This window comes from Ochotona curzoniae, unplaced genomic scaffold (genome assembly GCF_017591425.1).
Source record: "Ochotona curzoniae isolate NIBS_2020 unplaced genomic scaffold, NIBS_Ocur_1.0 scaffold_3208, whole genome shotgun sequence".
Taxonomy (NCBI): Eukaryota; Metazoa; Chordata; class Mammalia; order Lagomorpha; family Ochotonidae; genus Ochotona; species Ochotona curzoniae.
In genome coordinates, this window is record NW_024467106.1 from 1,790,043 (window position 1) to 1,803,635 (window position 13,593).

At 65.9% G+C, this 13,593-nt stretch overlaps 2 protein-coding genes across 5 annotated transcripts in view; both read left to right on the forward strand.

Moving 5' to 3' along the window:
* The window catches only part of VAV2 (vav guanine nucleotide exchange factor 2), a 90,958-nt gene extending 88,623 nt beyond the window's left edge, over nucleotides 1-2,335 (forward strand). For all 4 annotated transcript variants that reach the window (XM_040963360.1, XM_040963358.1, XM_040963359.1 and 1 more), the window contains one exon: nucleotides 1,358-2,335. In XM_040963360.1, the coding sequence (XP_040819294.1) occupies nucleotides 1,358-1,405 (48 nt within the window). In that variant the 3' untranslated portion in view covers nucleotides 1,406-2,335. The remainder of the gene's footprint in view (nucleotides 1-1,357) is intronic.
* Nucleotides 2,336-7,082: 4,747 nt separating this feature from the next.
* Nucleotides 7,083-13,593, forward strand: part of SARDH (sarcosine dehydrogenase) — a 35,290-nt gene continuing 28,779 nt past the window's right edge. Inside the window, exons 1-5 of the mRNA XM_040963362.1 lie at nucleotides 7,083-7,434; nucleotides 7,949-8,127; nucleotides 8,622-8,801; nucleotides 9,385-9,508; nucleotides 9,763-9,863. Coding sequence (XP_040819296.1) covers nucleotides 7,104-7,434; nucleotides 7,949-8,127; nucleotides 8,622-8,801; nucleotides 9,385-9,508; nucleotides 9,763-9,863 — 915 coding nt within the window. The 5' untranslated portion in view covers nucleotides 7,083-7,103. The remainder of the gene's footprint in view (nucleotides 7,435-7,948; nucleotides 8,128-8,621; nucleotides 8,802-9,384; nucleotides 9,509-9,762; nucleotides 9,864-13,593) is intronic.

Consider the following 13,593-nt stretch of genomic DNA (forward strand, 5'->3'; position numbering starts at 1 on the left):
GCTGTGTTACAGTCCGCCTTGCAGTGGGTGTTTGTGGCTCGTTTGGGTCTGTGATTGCTGAGCATGGAGCTTTCGGTCTTGCTGCTGTCCTTTTGTCTCTCTCCTCTCGTACAAACCTTCCAGCCCCACGTCTGGCTCACTCACTCTGTGGGTCCCTGAGCCTCCTGCGGTGCGTCCCCAGAGTCCAGGTGGGCACTTCCCCAGCCCTCAGGGACTGTCTTTCATCTGGAATGTTCTGCCTTTGCCTCGCACACGGGGTGTTTGGGCAGCTCTGCCCCTCCACGTGAGGGCACTTCGCTGTTGCTCTGTGGTTGGATTGAGGCAGGGACGCGGCAGGGGGCCGAGGTCTCCATCTCGAGGCACACGCTGGAGGGTCTTCCTGGTCGTGTGGGGTGTTACCTGAGACACTTGGTTGAGGTGCTATTGCCAGGTTCCTCCACTAATTTCAGATAGCAGACCTGGCCTGGCACTGTTGTAGCAAGGAAAGCCTCTGATGCCAGCCGGTTCAAGTCCCGGCTGCTCTGCTTCCCACCCAGCTCCTTGGCCTGGGAAAGCAATGGAGGATGGCCCAAGCCTGCGCCCGCATGGGAAACACTGAGGAAGCACCTGGCTCCTGGCTTCGGATCGGCTCAGCTCTGGCCATTGGCGCCATTTGGGGAGTGAACCAGTGGGGGCCGTCCTTCATCCCCGGAAGGGTGTGTGATGACCCGCAGGCATGAGGACCTCTGGCTCCTCGGCTTTGGAGTCGCCAGCTCGAGTCCTGCCTCCCACTTCCTCCCCGAGGGCCGCAGCGTGCCCCCTCCCACTCAGCGCTCCCGTCCCTCGTCCTCTGGCAGGTGCAGTCCCACTCGCGGCAGCCCCGGCCAGAAGCTGCTGGGCGTCCCGTGGGGCCGGTCTGCTGGCCGTGGCCCATGTGTCCCCAGCATCACTTCAGGTCGTCCCAGCCTTTCTGACCTCCGACTTCCTGCCGACCCGGCCTCTGGTGTCCACACCTCCTGCGTGTCCATGGACCCTTTGTGCCAATTGCCGTGCTTTTCTTTCACTTGTAAAATTTCTGATTCTAGTCTCTCACCTTTTCTTTGGTTTTCTTACGATAGAACTCACTCACAGCCTGAGCACCCCTGGGTTGGTATCTAACAAATGGAGAATGTTCCAGAGGGTGCTGGCCCCCGCCCTTTGCTGACGGCGGAGCCGCCTGGGCTGGCAAGGCTGGTGCATTTCTGGGGTGTGAGAGCCCAGGCCGTGGCTCCTTCCTGGGGCTCGCCTGCGCAGCTGGCCTTCCAGGAGTTGGGGGACCCCTCGACCCTCACTTTGCTGCCTCAGTGCGCCCCACATACTCTGCTGCCGTCTTTTGCAGATTGGCTGGTTCCCTTCGACGTACGTGGAGGAGGAGGGTGTCCAGTGACAGCCTGCAGGCCGGGGACAGTCCCGGGAGAGACCAGCGAAGCCGTGCTTGGCGAGACGCCCGCCGACCTTGCAAGCCCGACACCCTGCGGGGAGGGGCAGGTGTCGCTGAGGGCGCCCAAGCTACGCGTGGCCGTCCTCTGCCTGGGGCGCCCGCTTGTACATACAAGAAAGGAGCAGCCGTGTGTCCGGCTGGGACAGTGTTCCAGAGCCTTCCCAGGAGGGCTGGGGGCCGCACAGCGACCTGGGCTCTAGCCAGCCCAGCCTGTTTCTTCCTGATGCTCTCAGGGGTCTCGAACCCGGGAGGCAGGTGACCAGAGCCCAGCTGTGCAGGGTTGGGGACTAGGGAACCTGCGGGGGTACCCCAGAGTCATTCCAGCTTCCGGAACCTTCCCTGCCCGTCTCTCTTCCCTCCATGCCCGAGGCAGGTGGGCCCGGGCCTCAGGAACAGGGAGCTGCTGCCCGCCCCTCCTCCGAGTCACTGGTACTGCTCTCGCCTCACCCCGGGTGCCCACCTGCCATGCCAGGGGATGAAGCTTCGGCAACCCTGGGCCAGGCAGCGGGGGACAGGCTCTGCCCCGGTCAGGTCTCTGCCACCCACATTCCTCAGCAGGTGCCTAGGGCAGTGGAAGTGTGGGAGCCCAGCCCTGCCTTCGCCTGCCACCGCCGCCTGTCCTCCAGGGCCTGGGGCCAGCCCTGACTAAGTGCTCTTGGCGGTGGCCTGTCCCCTCCTGTCGTCTCCTGGCCTTTGCTGCCTCCTCTAGACCCTCCCTGCCCTGGTAGACCCTGGGGGCTGGTGGCCCTGCCCAGCTTCCAGCTCCGTGCCAAAGCATGTGCCGAGAGCCGGCTCCCGTGGGTCAGCTGCACAGCCCCGCGTGAGGAAAGAAGCTTGGCCACGGCTGGCCCAGCCAAGGGCCAGGGCTGGGGGCTCCTCCCCGGGCTGGGGGCTCCTCCCGGGCTGGGGGCTCCTCCCAGGGTCACCCTGCAGCGCCTCCCCCGGCTCTGTGCACTGGATCTGGGGCGAGAGAGGGGACCCTGGCGGGGCTGGGAGCCGGGCGCACCTAGCACTTTGTGCGGGGGGCCCCTGGGGTGGGCAGGACACCACCCCCAGCCCTTGTCTGCATCTGCTGTCGCCAGAGTCTCGGGCCCTCTTTCCTTGTCTTTGGCTTGTTTGCGTTGAAGGGAGAGCGAAAGAAACCCACCACGGTTTGCGACGTTCCTCTGAGCGCCCGTGCGTGTCTGTGCGGACAAGGCAGAGATTTTCTACTACCGAGAAGATGATGTATGTTTTAGTTGCCCGTGAAACTGGCCGTCAGGATCACGAAAGACACTGAGGACAAAGCTCCGAGAGCCTGCTGCTGGTTGCGTTTGTGGTGACGCGTGCGTCAGTGTGGACTTGTGTCCGGCTCGGTTTTGCACTGTGCTGGCGGGCTGGGGCAGCGGGGGACTGGGTGCCCTCCTGGGGTGGGGGGTGCCCCCGTCAGCTGTGAAGCACTCTTGAGAGCCAGGCTTCGGGGGGCCCCACGGCCGGCGGCACCCCCAAGGGGAACTCAGAACTGTACATTCGCCGAGGGTTTTTTCCAGACCACGGTTTTCAATGTCAATAAACCTGAGATGTTTCCTGCAGGAGTGATTGGTTTCCCGTGACATGGGGAAGGGGCCGGGCCTCACTTGGGGTGAGGGTGGGCACGTGGGCACAGCCGGGGCAGGGCCTAGAGAGCACCCCGTGATCCTGGGCAGATAGACCCCAGTGTCCGGGCGAGTGGGACCCTCTGCCCAGGTGGGCTCTCCTGTGTGTGGCAGAGATGACCCAGGCGGCGGGCTGAGCTGCAGGCTGGGGCCTGGGATGCCCGGTGTACCCCCAGCGGGGCAGCAAGGTGTGGTCAGCCTTGCCCGCTTCGACCCCAGCCCCTGCTGCCGGGAGCCCCATCTTCCCACTCCTCAGCGTGGCCCGGAGTGGCTGTGGTGACTCCTGGCAGCGAGAGAAGGCCGTGTGAGAATCGGTCCCCCTCGCAGCCCTGAACCTAGTGCCTTGTTATACGTCTTGCTGCCACCTCGACCCTGGCAACCTCAGCTCCTGTCCCTGAGGACGGTCAGGCCACTGCCTGTCTGCTCGCTCCCTGGACAAAGGCTCCTGTTTCCACGCAGTGTTTCGGGTGATCCCTGTAGGACACCATTTCTGGGGCAGCAGCCTAGAAGCCTCGTCCACCTCTGGCTCCAGCATTCCGTAAAGGTGCTGGTTCAAGTCCCAGCTGCTCCGCTTCCCACCCCGCTCCTGCTCACGGCCTGAGAAAAGCAGCAGAGGACGGCCCAAGTGCTTGAGTCCCTCAGCCGCGTGTAGATGCGGAAGCAGCCCCGGCTGGCAGCCGTGGACTGACCCAGCTCCGGCTGGCAGCCGTGGACTGACCCAGCTCAGGCTGGCAGCCGTGGACTGACCCAGCTCCGGCTGCCAGCCGTGGACTGACCCAGCTCCGGCTGCCAGCGGTGGACTGACCCAGCTCTGGCTGTCACAGCCATCTGGGGAGTGAACCAGTGGATGGAAGATCTCTCTATCCCCTCTCCATGAGCACCGCGTGTTCGCAGCTCTCCGTTCTAGCCAGCTCCTCACCCACACTCACCCTGGGAGACAGGAGGTGCTGGCTCCAGTGTGCAGGTCCCTGCTGCCCACGTGGGGGACGGGGTGGCGGTCCAGGCTCCCAGCTCTGGCCGCCCCGAGCCCTGGCTCCTGGGAACATTCGGGCAGCGGATCAGCGCGTGGAAGATCTCTCCCTACTTTTCAATGAAATGGAGGCAAACCGTTTTTAAAAGACTTATTTGAGTCTTCTGTCCACTGTCTCACTCCCGCGCAGGTGGCTGTGGTGGTCAGGCTGGGGCTGAAAGCCAGGAGCCAGGAGCTGCCTCGGGCTCTCCCACATGTGGGCGGAGCGGCTTCCTGGCCTCAGCTCCATACCTGCTCAGGTGCACATGTGTGTCCTCGGCGTCCACAGAGAAGCTGCAAGTCAGGGCTGGGGTCCAAGGCTGCCGCCCGTGGCCAAGGCTGTACATGCTGACTGCCACCCTGCTGGCCACCAGGGACACTCATACCCCCGTGTCGTGGACGCCCACAGCTTCACAGCACGGAAGACCCACGCTGAAGGACACGCTGAGAGCCTGAGGAGGAAGCAGGGCACGCAGGGGCTGGGCAGGCTCGGCAAGCAGGGGCCACTGGGACGTCCGAGGGCATCCTTGGCCAGACCTGGAGAGACCCCTTTCCCCATACTGCTTCCAGACTTGAGCAGGTGAACCCTGGCATGCTGAGCTGCTGCCAGCCCTGGTCCAGTCTGGACGCCTGAACTCAGGACTGGGCATCCCAGACACTGCCCAGGGCATGCGTAGCCCCGGTGGCCAGTCATGGCTGGGCCACTTCCCTTTGGGACGTCCTCTTGGCTCTCCAAAGGAGGACAGCTTGCTCTGAGTGACCCCAACACGACCAGCCTGGGGCGGCCGTGGCCCCTCGCCCAGCATTCTCTTTCTGGGGTCTTAATGTCGCCTGTGGGTGCGTTGTGTACAACAGGTGCTCAACAAAAGCACCAAGAGCGGGCTGTGCATGGGGTCTGGGCTTTTGTCAGCCTCTGTCCCTGGCCACACACACCCGATTTCCTCTAGGCTGGGCCGCGTGTCGGCCAGTGAGGCCGACTGCCGGCCGCTGGCTGACTGCCTGGCTCTCCACGTGGCCCTCTGTAAGCTGGTTCCCTCTCTGGGCCTTGGTATCCCCACAGTCTCAGAAAAGCTGGCCCAGGAAGGCAGGGAGGACCCTGGGCACCCCAGAAGGCAGGTCTCGGGGGATTCCCCAGGCCCTGACAGCATGTGGCACCTGCAGGGCCAGCCTCCCTCGACCCAAGGCCACTGCCTAGCCAGCAGTCCCTGCCTCCGCCCCTTCTTCCTGGCAGGTGTGGGCCTGTGGGGGTGTATGCCCCCCTCCCGCCGCTCCGACATGGTGACCCCTGTTTCAGGGACAAAGATGCAGAACTCAGGCCGCACAGGGTGAATGGAGCTGGTGCGGGGAGCTGCCCACTTGGCTGCTGGCCAGCTGGCTCCAAGCCTGGGGTGGTGGGCGGTGCCTTCCCTCTGGGCGGGGAAGGGTGCTGGGGAGGGGGCGGGGCGGGGGCGGCTGGTTCTGGCCCAGCGGCCACTGGAGAAGAGCGGAGGGGTGACTGCCCCGTCCTGCACCTGGAGGTACGCCCCTGCCCTGGCCTCGCCTGGCTCTGCTCGTGGCTGCAGCGGCCATCTGCTTGGAGGACCTGACCGAGGCCGACCCTCTCCTGCCCTCCGCAGGGCGAAGGCCGTGCAGGCACCGTCTGCAGCGCCGGAAGGGGGGACCCGCACCCCCCGCTCCTACAGGAGGTGGGCTTTGGTCCTTGACCGAGCCCCGGCCTGTCCGTGCGACTCCACCCCTGGGCCTCCGACTCCCGGCAGGCCAGCGGCAACCGTGGAAGCAGCTGCTCCCGGGAGGCGGCCCTGGGCCGGGCAGCCCCGCTGCGGGTGGGCCGAGGCCGTGGCAGCCAGCCGCAGGAGGCCCAGCGGGCATGGTGTGCCTGGCAGGCCTCGCAGTGGGAACATTTTGTGGAGGCGTCACCCATTCTTCTCCTAGGACTGTTCTCCGCGGCTTCTGCTGGGTTGAGGCCCTCGTGTCCCGGAGGTATGTGGCGTGGGGTGTGCCCGGAAGTGACAGCAGCGGGGGGCTCCTCAGTGCCCCCACCAGCCTCTCCCTGACCCGGGTTCTGCCTCCTCCCCTCCCTCCAGGAGCAGGGGCACCACCCTGGCCCCTGCACTGGACGTTGGTCTGCTCCTGGCAAGGGCTATGCTGGGGTCACGGGTGCAGGCGGGCTCCAGACCCCATGGCTCCCCCAAGCCTTGGCTGGGGCAGCGACCTCCCCTGTGAACCGGAGCCGATGGCCATGTCCGTGCCAGCACCATGCACCATGCAGCTGGCAGAGCCCCCACAGCCCCCACTGCCTCTCTGTGATCCCAGAGCGCGACGCCCTTCCTTCCTCCACACCTCCCCACCCCCAGGGGAGCAGGAAGAAGGTGGGCTCTGGCTGGGGAGATCTGGGAGGACTGCCTGGAAGGGGTGTCTAGGCTGAGCCTCGCCGCCCCCTGGGTGGACGCTGAGCAAAGCAGCAGGTCAGGGAGCCCCAACTCTCTGGGACCACCTGGTCACCACTGGCCCCTTGGCTCCCCAGGGACGATCCTTGGGTGGCGGACAGCCAGGCTAGGCTGGAGGGAGTGCCCAGTCCCAATGTCCCTTGTCCTTGCCAGTGTCCTCCAAGGCCCCCCACTCCGTGTGTGGATGGCTCCACGTGGGTCACAGTGTCTGTGGACCTCCTGAGCTGCAACCCCTGGGCCAGGTTTCTTGAACCCTGCAGAGGCCCCTCTGCTCACCCCCGCCCAGGAAGCAGCCTGGACTCTGACCAGCACGCAAGGCTCCCCACCCCCACCCGGCCTTCCCCTCCCCACCAAAGCAGCTGCTGCTGTGTGTCCTTGGGGACCCCCAGGGATCCTCCTTGCTGTCCCTGTCACCGGCTCTCCACCCGCCCTCGGGGCCAGCCTGCCGCATGCCAGTGTGCATGGGCAGTGCCTGCGGGTGGCGCAAGGCCCCAGCACCCGCCCCAGCCCTGCTCTCTCCCCAGCTGCCCATGGTGCTGAAGCACGGTGTGGCCATGGCCTCCCTGAGCCGAACCTGGCGTGTGGCTGCCATGCCCCCTCGCTGGAGCCCCACCCGGGGCTTGGGGCTTCAGGTGCCGACCAGCCCAGCGGGCCCCACGGCTGAGAAGAGCGTCCCGTACCAGCAGACCCTGAAGGAGGCCCCTGGGCCCTCGGGGGAGGCCAGGGGCCCGAGCCGGCCCCTGCCCCGCACAGCCAGTGTGGTGGTCATTGGCGGAGGCAGCCTGGGTTGCCAGACCCTGTACCACCTGGCCAAGCTGGGCGTGAGCGACACCGTCCTGCTGGAGCGAGCGCGGCTGACGGCAGGGACCACCTGGCACACGGCGGGTAGGAGCCGGAGCAGGCGGGGACCGGGAGGGGCTGGGAGCCCGGGCAGCTGCTGGCCTCAAGGAGCAGGTGTGCCCTGTCTGGAGAACCCTCCCCCACCCCTGGGCACTGTGAGGGAGCGGGCCCTGGGCTTGGAGCTGACCCTGAGCTGGCTCCTGTGCCAGCAGCCCCGACCCCTCGAGGGCTCCCCAGCCTCTTCCTCAGCGTCCACTGGCCACAAGCCTGGCTTCCCAGTCTATGCTGTAGTCCAGAGCACGGACATGGCTCCAACCAGCCCAACCCACAGGGCTGTCCAGCCCCACAGCTGCCCTGCCCTGTGGCCTTGGTGGGGGGCAGGGAGCACCTGCTCTGCCTGCGGACAAGCCCACCTTCCTCGCTGGGCATCCCCAGGGTCCTGGCGGGCAGCGGTCACCCTCCCAGCCGCCCGATGCCGGGTCCACAGAACCCCCGGCACGGACTCAGTGGTCAGGCCACGGAGCGTTGGGGGCCTAAGGCGGGCACCCCTCCCGGCCAGGCCTGCTGTGGCAGCTGCGGCCCAGCGATGTGGAGGTGGAACTGCTGGCACACACGCGGCACCTGGTGAGCCGCCAGCTGGAGGAAGAGACGGGACTGCACACAGGCTGGATCCAGAACGGCGGCCTCTTCATCGCCTCCAGCCGGCAGCGCCTGGACGAATACAAGAGGCTCATGTCGGTGGGCGCCCTGCTCGTGCGGGGACAGCGATGGGGGAAGGAGGCGGGACAGGTGTCCCTGACACGCCCCCATCACCTTCCATTCAGAATCCCTGGAGCAGGACCCTGACTGGCCGTACCTGTCATTATTAGGCGGAACTTAGTCCTGGGAACACTTGATTGATTGCCTTTGAACCAATCACATGTGGAGGGGGCGTGGTCTCTCAGACCCGTGCTGGGCCCTGGAACCCAGGACCCAATGGGCTGTTCCCAAGGAGCCTGCCTGGGCAGGACATGGGCCTTTTGTTGCTTGGGGGACAGTGAGCACTCTGCTAGCTGTGGCCTTAGCTTTCTACCTGGCTGGTGGCAGCCAGCTCCAGGTTTCAAGGCTGCCCGGTGTCCTAACGGAGTAGACCAGTGGCCCGGGCACACCCCTGCTCCCTCCGCCCCAGGGCCTGCCAGCAGGAGGTTGGCCCACAGACCCTGGCCACTCAGCTCCTCCCTCCCCTCCCCTAGCTGGGCAAGGCCTATGGCGTGGAGTCCCATGTACTGAGCCCGGCGGAGACCAAGGTCCTGTACCCACTGATGAACGTGGCTGACCTCTATGGCACCCTATACGTACCCCACGACGGGACCATGGACCCTGCTGGCACCTGCACTGCCCTCAGCAGGGCGGCCACTGCCCGAGGAGCACAGGTACCCACTGCCCCCTGCCCGCCACGAGCCCTTCCCGGCCTTCCCAAGGACCCCTGCCCACTGCGAGCCCTCCCCAGTCTCCCCACAGGGACCCTGCCCACCAGGAACCCTCCCCAGCCTTCCACCAGCCCCTGCCTCCTGCGAGCCCTCCCCAGCCTTCCCAGGGGCCCCTTCCCACCACGAGCCCTCCCCATCCTCTGCAGGGGCCCTGTCTATGCTGGCTTCCCATTCCCTGCCAGCCATGTGTACTTAAATGCAAGAAAAAAAGCCAAGAGGCAGAGTAGGAAAGGGGAAGTGACCTCTCCCCACACACCTCCACCCCTGCCCACCACAAACATGGCTGTGTCCACGCTGAGCCTGCCACACCCTGCCCCCCACCACAAACATGGCTGTGTCCACGCTGAGCCTGCCACACCCTGCCCCCCCACCACAAACATGGCTGTGTCCACGCTGAGCCTGCCACACCCTGCCCCCCACCACAAGTGGGAGCTCTGCAGGTGGACGGCTCATGCCAGCTCCCAGATGGCGTCAAGGGCAGCAGGGCAGGGTCCTGGCTTTAGGAAGCAGCTCCTGTCTGTCCCAGGTCATTGAGAACTGCCCGGTGACCGGCATCCGTGTGCGGACAGATGACTTTGGGGTGCGGCGGGTTGCGGCGGTAGAGACTGCGCACGGCTCCATCCAGACACCCTGCGTGGTCAACTGTGCAGGTAGGACACAGAGGGGCTTCCCTCGGGTGGGCCGTACAGGGGTGAGGGGCGGGGGTCCCCGAGGTGGGCCGTGCAGGGGTGAGGGGCGGGGGTCCCCGGGGTGGGCCGTGCAGGGGTAAGGGACGGGGGTCCCCAGGGTGGGCCGTGCAGGGATGTGAGGTCCCTGTTGGGGCAGAGGTTCCCGGGTCCCACGTGGAGGCAGCCCCCTGCTGCAGCCGAGACGAGCTGAGTTGAGCACAGTGTTGTATCCACAGGAGTGTGGGCCAGTGCCGTGGGCCGGATGGCAGGGGTCAAGGTCCCGCTGGTGGCCATGCACCACGCCTACGTGGTCACGGAACGCATCGAGGGCATCCAGGTAGGTGGCAGCCCCCTGTTCTGCCAGGCCGGGCACTCCCAGTCCCCGTGCTGCCTGGTCTGACACCGGTTGTTCTGGTGCGGTGTCCTGGAGGTGGTACAGTTTGTTGCTGATGCTACAGCCTCAGTCCGCATCCACCTGCGTCCTGGTACCCATCCAGCCCCCTCCCTGCCGTGCCCTAGCCCAGCACCCTGCTCTGTGTCCAGGAGTTTTGGGGGACACTGGTTGCTTGCCTCCACTTTGCCTGTCATGGCGTGTACAGGTTTCAGGGTCTCCTGAGGCTGTTTGGGGGGCGCTGGGCTCCTGGAACCCCAACTGCCACATGGGGCTGCAGCTTCCTCCCTCTCTCCCCGCCTGTGTGACCCAGCAGAGATACGTGTTCTGGGCACGAGGGTGCTTGCCCGCGAGCTCATGGAGCTGGAGCAGGCCGGAGGTCCCCGATATGTGGGCACGGGCTCTGGTGTGCTAGAGGCTGTAGTGGCCCTCGGCCCTGCTGCACAGGGGTGCAGAGGGACCAGGAGTGTGACAGAGAGATGGGAGTGGCGGCTCAGAGGCCATGCAGAGGGTGCCCTGGACGCCTGCACCTGCCCCTCAGAGCCGCTTGCCCTTTCCTCTCCCTGCATGCGCGTGGCTTCCCTTTGGGCGTCGTGGAAATGAGGCCAGGCTTGCCCCTGTGTGGGCTGTGGCGGTGGGAGGGGCCGGGAGCTCAGGCCCGAAGGGCTGCTGTCCAGAGCGGCTGTCCCGGGCTGGTCCTTGCCCCTGAACATGTGTTAGCATGAGGGACCAAGAGCAGTGTCACGACGCTGTCTCACAGGCAGCCACCAGGGGTCGCCCTCAGGCTGCAGCGGATCCCAGGACTGCAGGGAAGAGTGGCCGGGGCTGGGGCTGCCTCCCCCTGCCCCCTGCCCCTGCCTCCCCCGCCTCCCCCTGCCTCCCCCGCTTCCCCCTGCCTCCCCTGCCTCTCCCTGCCCCCTCTCTCCCCCTGCTTCCCCCGCCTCCCCCTGCCTCCCCCTGCCCCCTGCCTCCCCCTGCCCCCTGTCTCCCCCCGTCTCCCCCTGCCCCTGCCTCCCCCTGCCTCCCCTGTCCCCCACCTCCCCCTGCCTCCCCTGCCCCCTGCCTCCCCCTGCCTCCCCCTGCTTTCCCCGCCTCCCCTGCCTCCCCCCCACCTCCCCCTGCCTTCCTCAGCCTCTCCTGCCTTCCCTGACTCCCCTGCCTCCCCCTGCTTTCCCTGCCTCTCCTGCCTCCCCCCACCTCCCCTGCCTCCCCCTTCCTCTCCCTTCCTCTCCTTGCCTCCCCCTGCCTCCCTCTGCCTCTCAGACCTGCTTCCGGGGAAGAACAGGTCCCAGTCAGCCCAGGTTCCTGCACCTGCCCCTCATGGTGCCACAGTCAGCCATAAGCCAGGGGTGTTGCTTACAAAACACCAGGAATTTGCCCCAACCCCCACAGCTGGGAGCCTACAGGAGCTCTGTGGGTGTTGGGGGCTGGGGCCGTGGTCTGCCTCCCAGCCACGGGGACTCCGGGCAGCTGGGCCTTCCAGAGGCGGCCGCTGGACAAGTGGGTTTGTGTGTGGTGGAGAAACCAGGTCTCTGGCCCTGACCAGTTCCTACCATGTCTGACCCCTTGGCAGCTCAGAGAAGGAGCTGTCTCATGCCAGGTGGCCCGTCTTGGGGGTGTGTGCCCCCACAAGCTGTCTGCAGGGCTTCGGAGGCTGCAGGACATAGGTGGCTCCCCTCCTGGGGCCTGGCCTTGGCAATGGCACAGCAGGTGGGTGTGGGCGGGCTCTGTGCAATGTCTCACACCCCTTTGCCTGCTTGCTACCACTGCCAAGCTGAGGAGTGGCACAAAGCTGTGCCCAAGCCTTGTCTGTGCCTGCCTGCTGCACAGTGGCTGGCGTGGAGGGCTATGAAGGAGCCAAGGGGGCAGCTGGCACATGGCCACTGCTGGGGATGTGGCAGCTATGGAGACGGTGACCGTGAGGGCTAAGGGGGCTGGCACTCTGGAAGAGGAGGCCAGTGAAGGCTGGAGCAGTCCCGGGGGGCTGAGGGCAGGAGACATAGTCTGGGGTATGGGGACAGATGGGGCCAGCAGAGGCAGAAGGGACCAGCTGTGGAGGTGGGGCCAGCAGGGTCAGGAGGGACCAGCCGGGAAGGTGGCACCAGTGGGGGCAGGAGGGACCAGCTGCGGAGGTGGGGCCAGCTGTGGAGGTGGGGCCAGCGGGACAGAAGCGACCAGCCAGGGCAAGTGGGGCCAGCTGGGGAAGTGGGGCCAGCAGGGGCAGGAGGGGCCAGCCGGGCAGGTGGGGCCGGCGGGGTTGGCAAGAGGGGGAGCAGCCAGCAGGTCTAAGTGCTTCCTCAGCCCATCAGTGGGGTTTTCTCTGCTGCTGCTCTGGTTGCTAAGACACGATCGTGTGTGCGTGAGTATTGTGAGTGTGAGCGTGTGTGTGCGCACGCAGGTGTGTGCCTGTGGTCTTTCATCTTCCCCCTTCCTCCACCTGTCACCTGTCACCTTCTCATCACCGCTCGCGACCAGTCATCCTGCGAGCATCTTCCCACCTAGCTGCCTTCTGTGTCGCTCCCACTCGGCCAGCTCTCATCACTCATCTGTCCATCTCCGTGTCGTCTGCCTGCGTGCCCTCTCGTAGCGTCGTCATTACCCAGCTGGGCCCAGTGCCCGTCAGTGGCCAGTCTAGCCCCAGCTCTCGGTGGCCCACGTGTTTTGGGGTCATGTGTGGGGTGCCAGGCCAAGTATCTGACTTTCGCCATGGCACCGTGTGTCCCAGGCCCGCCTGCTCAGTCTGTGGTCCCTGGCTCCTCTGGGGCGGGCCCTCTCTTCGCAACAGAGGCCACATTGGTGTCCATCCTCCTGCCCACAGGCCCTGGAGCCGGGTCCTCTGAGGCTCCTGTGGGCAGTGCCACCGTGAGCCCGTGGCCCACGCTCCGGGAGAACCCTCTGCCCACAGGCCCTGGGCTGCAGCTCCAGTCAAGGGCACACACTGTGTGTTGGGTGGCGTGACTGGGGGACAGGCCGGGTGTCCTGTCCTCCTTTCTGATCCGCCTGCCTCTTCCTGCTCCGGCCCCTCGCCATGCCTCCAGCGGGCACCCGCACCGAGCGGGGAGCCAGGTAGCCCTTCTCCCCCAGGAGTGCCATCAGGCAGGCTCTTCATCAGGCTGAGGAAATCCTGTGGCCAACTTGTGCAGAGTCTGTCGAGTCGACAAAACGTGAGGGGCTCCGCTGAGTGCTCTGCCTGCGCCTGTTGCGACGCTCATGTGTCGGGGAACAGCATGATTCCATGTGCAAGGCAGAGTGACAGAGACGGTGAGAGCGAGGGTGCTGGTTCACTCCCCAGATGCCAGCAGTAGCCGGCTGCCCAGGGCCTCCCTGTACCACGTGTATATTCACCCGCTGGCAGGGACTCGAGCACCAAGCTGTCCCCTGCCGGATTTCAGGTGCCTTGGCAGGGAGTTGGATGGGAGACTGAGTAGCTGGGACCGACCCAGGCCCTCCCGGGGGGAAGCAGGTGGCCAGCCCGCCGGGCCACAGCCCCCGCCCCCAGCTGGACGCGGCGGGCTGGCCAGTTTTCACAGTGAACTCCACCGTGGCGTGTTCTGTCGGTCACAGGATTCCAGTTGCTTCTGGAGCTAACCGGGTGTGTGTTTATTTGTTCAGCTGCATTCTTTCCTTGCCAAACACATGTCAGTTTTCTAAGGACAGGCCGGATGAGCCCAGAGAG